This window comes from Crocuta crocuta, unplaced genomic scaffold, assembly GCF_008692635.1.
Source record: "Crocuta crocuta isolate KB4526 unplaced genomic scaffold, BGI_CrCroc_1.0 scaffold176, whole genome shotgun sequence".
In the NCBI taxonomy this organism is placed as follows: domain Eukaryota; kingdom Metazoa; phylum Chordata; class Mammalia; order Carnivora; family Hyaenidae; genus Crocuta; species Crocuta crocuta.
The window spans coordinates 10,157,708-10,166,256 of NW_027531905.1; the positions used below are offsets into that span (position 1 = coordinate 10,157,708).

General features: G+C 39.5%; 1 protein-coding gene across 1 annotated transcript; it reads left to right on the forward strand.

Annotated features, from left to right (window-relative positions):
• On the forward strand, positions 1–6,372 carry KCNJ8 (potassium inwardly rectifying channel subfamily J member 8). Its single transcript, XM_077774536.1, has 3 exons — positions 1–48; positions 899–1,340; positions 5,285–6,372. Exons 2-3 carry the CDS (start codon positions 967–969, stop codon positions 6,183–6,185), a joined length of 1,275 nt encoding a protein of 424 aa, XP_077630662.1. The 5' UTR covers positions 1–48; positions 899–966; the 3' UTR covers positions 6,186–6,372.
• Positions 6,373–8,549: the final 2,177 nt, after the last annotated feature.

Sequence of the window (8,549 nt, forward strand, 5' to 3'; positions counted from 1 at the left end):
CCGGCTGGCGCGGGGAGGGGCGGCCGCAGCGCCCGCTGCCCCGAGTCTGTAAGTTTCAACGCTCCTCCCGGGGAGGGAGGGGAGGCTGCTCGCACCCCCGCAAATGACTCAAAATGCCAGACGCAGCAGAGGTTTACAGTATCGGACGGACTTTTCGGGGCTCACTCTTTTAACTCTGTCTGCAGTCCGCAGGTTATCGTCCGGGTTTTTTCTGCGGCTTGTATGTTGGATCCCTTCGTTGTAAAGTTTTCAGTTTATAATAGTATGAATTCCAATGGGAATTTTTTTCTTTTTTAAAATGTAGTTCATACTTCTTTAAAATTTAAAATACTTCGTCGTTTGCAAGTTACTTAGCACATCGCTTATTATGATTTTTGTCAAATTTCACTAAACATGTTATTTATGCTGCGCCAGAGGCCACGGCCTTTTCTTTGCTTCCTTCTAAAAATAACGGAGAAAGAATTTCCACTCTGTACTTTTAATATTGCTATATCGTCTAAGTAGTAAATAGATCATGATACCCAGCTGGCTTTAATTTCCACCATAGGCGCCGCGTGTTTGTATCTTTGCACTAATCTTACAGACGCGGTTAAGCTCAGACTTATCTTTGAGCCTGCTGTTTACGGGACGGCTCCCCGTTTTGTTTAACTAAGGCTCTGTCTGCCCGTCTGTGTTCATAACGATACAGAAAACTGAAACAGTTCCGATTCACACCAAATAATTTCTCCGCGATCCCAGAACTCATGCACAGACCAGATTGGTGTTTAGATTGATAAAATCATACCTTAGCTTTGCAAGTCACCGGGAACGTATAGACATATCCCTGAATGCAAGAACTGAAGAGGTGAGGAAATGGGGGAGGGGGGGGACGTTTTAAATCGTCGTTTCCCTTATGCAGGAGGACGTCCCGAGGGAAGAGGAGGCAGGTGAGAAACAGGTGAATAAGCTGGCTATGGTGACAGGACGATGTTGGCCAGAAAGAGCATCATCCCCGAGGAGTATGTGCTGGCGCGCATCGCCGCGGAGAACCTGCGCAAGCCGCGCGTCCGCGACCGCCTCCCCAAAGCCCGCTTCATCGCCAAGAGCGGGGCCTGCAACCTGGCGCACAAGAACATCCGCGAGCAGGGGCGATTCCTTCAGGACATCTTCACTACCTTGGTGGACCTGAAATGGCGCCACACGCTGGTCATCTTTACCATGTCGTTTCTCTGCAGTTGGCTGCTCTTCGCCATCATGTGGTGGCTGGTGGCCTTTGCCCATGGGGACATCTACGCTTACATGGAGAAGACTGGAACGGAGAAAAGTGGTTTGGAGTCCACGGTTTGTGTGACTAACGTCAGGTAAGAATGCAGTTGGATGAGGCAGGGATTGAAACGGCGTAGGAAAAAAATATGAAACTGTCCTTGCTTTCCTATTAGTTATTTTTGTTAAAAGTGAAATAAAGCATTTGCTTTAGTACCTTCAGACACAAAGAAGTAAAAAAAAAAAAAACTAATCTGACACATTAAAATCGTTTTAAAGGAAGCTTTATGGATGAGGAATCTCTGAAAATGTGGAGCTTCAATCTCTCTGGCTAGCTTTAAAAATACGGTACTGGTTATTTTAAAAATGGTTATGATTCAGAGGATTCCAGAGTGCCTCCCTCAGAAAAAGCACATATTTAGTTTTCAGTATGAAAAAAAACTGCTGGCCGTAGTTCCAGTGTCCACAAGTAAATTCTGAACAACAAGAAATATTGTGTAAATGCTAGTAATATTGTTCCATGACTTCTCTTGCCCATGACATTTTCAGAAATAGTGAGGAAAATGGGGAAAAACTGGTGGAGAGGTGTCTTAGGCTGAAAATCCACTAAAATTGAAATAAATAGATACAAGCCCTTCTTTATCAAGAGTATCTTATAAAATAGCTGGTTGCTAGCACTGGATTTCGAAATTAAAAGTTATGCTAAGATGCAGAACTAAAAAAAATAATTTTTAATGGAAATTGGTCCAGGTTTTTCATGGAAGGTATTGTATAGAAGCACCTTAATGCTGTGATTTTCTTCACAAATTTTAATAGAATAGGAACAAGGCAGTCCTCAGACTGCCTAACTTCTGCTTTTCTCTTGTCATTGAAAGTGTCTCAATGGTAAGTAAAATGAATTTGATTTCACGTGTCCTAAAAACTTATTTTCACGTGGCCTCAGAACATTTACATGGGGTAATCTGTCTTAATTTTTGTTGGAAGATGCAAAGAGATCATTTATATCCATTGCAACAATAGTCACTCTGAAGTGAAACAATGGTAATCATACTGGAAACGTTGCCAGGACATTTTACATTATCTGAGTAATAGTCCAAATTCGCAGAGTGTACAGAGCAAAGTAACTTGAACAAGCACCATTCTGGCCAGGCAGCTGTAAAGAATGAGACCTTTACTGACCCTGAATCTTCTGAACTTGGCATACCATTGCCAGAAGCGGAAGCCCAGACTGTGAACTTGTCCTTGACAGTCCTTCCATTTCCTAAGTCACTGCGTGCCAGCATATCAGGGAGGAATGCATCATTTGTGGGCAGAGCTCACACGTCACGGATTCCAGCTCAGATTTTTGAGAAGAGAAAATTATACCAAATTGATCCATTGCCTTTATCATCAAATAGATATCATTGTGTCTTGAACTTTTCACAAACGTCTGTCTGAAAGAAAATATAGATGAAAAATATCAGTGATCATCAGCGTACCAGGTGTAAAAGAAACAAAACACTGTTTTTAGCAAGTATTTGTAGGCCAAATATCATTATCTATAATATTTCTCCTTGAGAAGTTTCTGGACACTGATATTGGTGAACCAATTTCATACCAAGATAAATTTTTAACAAGCATGCAGTAGATGCTTATAAAAAGAGATAAAAGAAACAAAAACAATAAACCTCGAAAATAAATGGCAGGTCTTATATACAAGACAAATATATGGGCTTTTCCTGTGAAAAAGAAGTCATGAAACAGTTTATTAAAGATACAGCATCAAAACTGACATCCTTCAATGATTTTTTTAAAAAGAACTTTATAGAGTGAACTGGTTGTTAAAAGCTGTTTTACTGCTAGCTTTTATTTTTCACAAGATGTGTTCTGAAGCACGTTCATTCCCCTGATGCATCTCTGCTGGTATGAACATTCCATTTCCACTATGAGAAATGACATCTCAAATACAGTGAGACAAAGTTGATCTCATCAGCATGACAGTTTTTACACTTTTAATTGTGCTTCTTACCTAAAAAAAATTACTTGAAACCTTTAAGGTTAACATCTCACTAATTTTATTTTTCATGCTTTGCTACTATTTATACTTTATCTCAATATTTAGTTTAATCATAACAAACCATACATCATAAAAATTTTCCACCAAAAATGTAAAATCAGAAAAGTCTCCATTCTCTCCCAAAGGGGATTTAAAGAATATTTCTTATTCTTTGCATTTCCTTGCCTTTCAAAAATTCAGTGCCCCACCATGTCATTCAAAATCAGAAACAGCTTATAGTGATGGTTGCTCACCAGTATGTCCAAATAACACTCTACCATTCTCATTTTAGGATCATTTTCTCTTTCATGTGGATGACTTTCCAACGTGAGTCAGAAAATAAACCAACATATTTTCTCTCATTCAGCCTAACTCCCTCTGTACCAGAACAAACAAGCAGCCAAACACTTTCATGTTCTGAGGGTGTTTAATATGACAGGTGTCCATAAAAGGCTGGGTCTTGCACCACGTAATATGCAGAGTTAAATTCTTTCATAAAATAAACAATATATAAAATATGGCACACGAATAATCTCTCAAGCCATTAAAATGAAACATGTGGGAATGTTCACCATCAGCCTGCTCCATGAAGTACATATACGTTATTAGGAATCAGTGATGTATCCAAGCTCCTCCCCTGGGGTCCATTCTTACTCTTTGCGAGTTTTTGGATCATACAACACATCTGCGTAGCTAGTGCAAAAAGCACTTATTGTGGTTTTCCATGCTTCTTTTTAGCAACAAAAGGACTAAAAGGGCAATTTTTCACGTTCTGCTGAAAGTTAGTCAAAAAAATCATGTATGCTCACCCCTGATGGTGTTGCACCAAAGGACACTGCATATACTCAGAATTCAAATGTTTAAGCATTTTGCCCACTCATTGTACATTACAGTTATAGATAGATAATACTTTGACAGATAGCCTATGCGTGGTTAATCTATAAAATTAGAGAATTTTGAAATTGGCATTAGGGACAAACACAGGACTAAACTTGTTTTTGTTAAGAAGCCATGGCAATGTAGGATATGTGGTTAAGTGAATAAATTAATCTTAAGAATAACCAAATGTGGTGCATCTTAACCAGGGGAACAAATCAAATTTACCTGAGTGCTTTTCATAAGTTTTGCCCAGGTCGACTTTGAACTTGCCCAATCGGTGTTTACATTGAGATATGGAAGAGACGTACAATTGGAAAAACTTCCCAAGAAAATACTGACACTTGTCCACTCTTTCATTTTGCTTCCTTCAAAAGAGTATTAAACTAGAAGTGACAGAATTCAAATTCTCATTAATTATGTGATCTTGACACAGCCACTTACTAAGCTCTGCCTCAAAATTTTCCTTTAATGGCTTCAGTATCCACTAGAATTAGAGAACAAAATGAGACAATCAATTAAAAAAAAGTTTTCTTTCCAGATGTCAAAATATTCTTTTTATTAAAAATACTAATATTTTTGAGTGATGTGTTCTGTACCACCTTTAAGCACCGTGATTTGTCTGTATAAGGTACACAATAAGTGTTAGCTAATGATTTTAAGGGTTGTAAATAATAAAAAGTTCATTCATTGCTCAATACCTTCCCATATGACTCAAGTCACTGAAACACAGATATGCAATAAATGATAAACCTGGTAGAAAGTTCACCAAGTAAAGTGTCCCTTTGTGAAAGTAATTCACAAAGTAAAATATGCCTATAGATACAAGTATGTATTTATTACTTTAACTTACTCTTTTAATGCTTTCATATAAGTAGGCCCATCATTATGTGATATAGAAAACAATAGAATTGTATCCCAGAGGTCTGGAAGTAGATGTATTCTGATGAGAGAGAGGGAGAGAGAAATTGTTTGTGTTTAGAATCAGACATTTGACAAGTTAGTTACCAAGTGTTTCCAAAAGCATTTAATAGCCTTTGGAGGAATAAAATGGAAATTTCATCTTGGCATGTCATTTCATTATTCAAAATTTGATCTGATGGCACTGTTTTCTGATATCACTCCTTACAGGTCTTTCACCTCTGCTTTTCTCTTCTCCATTGAAGTTCAAGTGACGATTGGATTTGGAGGGAGAATGATGACGGAGGAATGTCCCTTGGCCATCACAGTTTTGATTCTCCAGAACATTGTGGGTTTGATAATCAACGCAGTCATGTTGGGCTGCATTTTCATGAAAACAGCTCAGGCTCACAGAAGGGCGGAAACCTTAATTTTCAGCCGCCATGCTGTGATTGCTGTTCGAAATGGCAAGCTGTGCTTCATGTTCCGAGTGGGCGACCTAAGGAAAAGCATGATCATTAGTGCCTCAGTGCGCATCCAGGTGGTCAAGAAAACAACCACACCTGAAGGGGAGGTGGTGCCTATTCACCAGCTGGACATTCCTGTTGATAACCCAATTGAGAGCAATAACATTTTTCTGGTAGCGCCTTTGATCATCTGCCATGTGATTGACAAGCGCAGCCCCTTGTATGATATCTCAGCAACTGACCTCACCAACCAAGACTTAGAGGTCATAGTGATTCTTGAAGGAGTGGTCGAAACTACGGGCATTACCACACAAGCTAGAACCTCCTATATCGCTGAGGAGATCCAATGGGGCCATCGCTTTGTGTCCATTGTAACTGAGGAGGAAGGAGTGTATTCTGTGGATTACTCCAAATTTGGCAACACTGTTAAAGTAGCTGCTCCAAGGTGCAGTGCCCGAGAGCTGGATGAGAAGCCTTCCATCCTTATTCAGACACTCCAAAAGAGTGAACTATCCCATCAAAATTCTCTGAGGAAGCGCAATTCCATGAGAAGAAACAATTCTATGAGGAGAAACAACTCTATTCGAAGGAACAACTCATCCCTCATCGTGCCAAAGGTGCAATTTATGACTCCAGAAGGAAACCAAAACACTTCGGAATCATGACAGCAAGACAACCTCAAGAAAGTCTTTTTATCAAGTTGACAGTTTATGCAAAGCACTGTCAGACTATTTCAGAGCGGAAACACAGTAATTTGTCCTTCTATATTTTCATGCACCAGATGATACTCATATTCAAGCAACAGCACTTTCTATGTCAATAAACAGTAACATGCAACATGGAGGATTCATGGCTGACATTTGTTTCATACGTGCAGTATTTGCAGTGATATGCTTATATTATGTATAGAAAACAGTATGTTCTCAAATTTATCCATTTGAAACCCGAGAATTACATTACTTGTAATAGACTTTGAATACAAAAGTTAACCAAGGAATGATTCATTTGAGTTGCTTAAAGGTTAAAACCACAGATTGCTCTGTTTCAATTGGTCAATCTGGAAATGCAAATAGGATAAGGAGCAGAAACCCCAAATTTTACTAGTAACACTTTTTGTACATCAACCAGTATGTTGCCCTCTCCCTTTTCTAGATACTGCACCTGATAAGAAGCCTAAGGCAAAAACTGCTTGTCTGTAGATGCTTCTAAACAGATTCTGTTCAGTCACTTCTTCACAATGACCTTTGCAGCTTTCCTCGTTCTCCTGATTTCTTCATTCTCCTGATGGCAGCCTATTGGCGGAACAGGGCAAGGAGCTTTGGAGAAAAGCTAAGAGCGTTCCTGTTTCATTTAGGACTGTATTGAATATTTTATTAAAATATTTTCTTTGTAGTCACTGTAGTTTTATAATTTCTCTTTCACAATATTAGCCCTGGTCAAAGCTCAAGGGAAGAAAAAAAAAACATTTTTAGAGGCATGTGAAAGAGATATCATACAGTGACAATACCTCACAGATCTTCTTGTCTTTGAAATTGGTTATTCCAAGGGCACTACATTTTTTTTTGTTTAAAAAACTTTTTTAATGTTCATTCATTTTTGAGAGACAGAGCATGAGCATGAGCAGGGAAGGGGCAAAGAAAGAGGGAGACACAGCATCTGAAGTGGGCTCCAGGCTCTGAGCTATCAGCAGAGAGCCCGACCTGGGGCTCAAACCCACAAACTGCAAGATCATGACCTGAGCCGAAGTCAGGTGCTTAACCGACTGAGCCACCCAGGAGCCCCTCATTTTGGTTTTATTTTCTTCCAAGATTTGAAATGTTTCTTAACTCTTCTATCTGAGCCTGGTATATCACGGAATCTTACAAACTTTTTTCTTTGAATCTTCAACCTCCCATCTTAAAATTATTCTTCCTTCCTTAATTCAGGCCTGGCATACATAGTTTAGCTTTATTTCACTTGCTAAAATGAGATTTTTTTTTTTCTTTAATCAAGGCTTGATTTAATAATCCTGACAAGGAAGGGATGAGGGCACAAAGACAAGCACTTCTTTGAGAAGTTCTGGGTTTATTCTATTTCACATCAGAAACATCAGAAAGCTGAACTCTCGTATAGCCTTTAACACAGAGTTGGGGATCTTATTTTACTTCGTTTATGAAAATTTGAAGTAGGCAAGTAATCATGAATATATTAAAATCCTAAATTAAACAAAAGACTCATGATTCTAACCAGATGAATGGAAATCATTTGTTGGATTACTAAGTTCATCATTTCGCAACAGTTCTGACCACTCCTTTGAACTCCAGACTCATGTAGCAAGCAGGTACCTGAAGCTCCACCTGGTAAACCAATATGCCTTTAAAACATGCCGAAAACCAAACACTCCATTTCCACTAACGAAATCTACCCCTAACCCCCCTCTTTCTTCCAATCAGGCCAAAACCTGGGAATCATACTTGACACCTCTCTTTCATACCTCACATGGCATCCATTAGCAAAGCTTGTGGGGTCTGCAGTCAAAATACATCCAGAGTAAGACCAGTTTCTCTACCTCTACCACTTACTCTGTTGTCCAAGCTGGGTACTCATTACCCAGTATATATGGATGCAGCTATACCAATTGTTAGAATATTAAACCATTTTTGAAAACCATTGCCAAAGAAAAAAATCTATTAATAAGACTTAGTCCAATGGAGGCTTCAGAGGTTGGTATCAGGCTTCATAGCAGTTCTGGTATGGAGGCAGGTCCCCCACTCTCCACCAGAGCAGCTGAGCAACTGAGCAGACTCAGAAGGCAGCTGCCACACCAACAGTTAGAATATGTATAATGCCTGCCTGCTGCCAGATGACAAGCCAATGCTAGCAGAGGTGACAGAGTTTACAGGGTAGGTAGTGTTGGGTATAGTCAGTGGGACTGAAATGCAGGATTTTTGAGTTCAAGCGATACAGAATTCCCTGGCACCGGGGCAAATCTAGCTACAGAGCATGAGCAATTCCCCCAGACCCTTCCAGCTGCAACCAAATGCTAAGTG

Coding starts and splice junctions, on each gene's coding strand:
- KCNJ8 (XM_077774536.1), top strand. CDS start 967: ATGTTGGCCAGAAAGAGCATCATCCCCGAGGAGTATGTGCTGGCGCGC. Junction 1,341..5,284: donor GTTTGTGTGACTAACGTCAG/GTAAGAATGCAG, acceptor CACTCCTTACAG/GTCTTTCACCTCTGCTTTTC.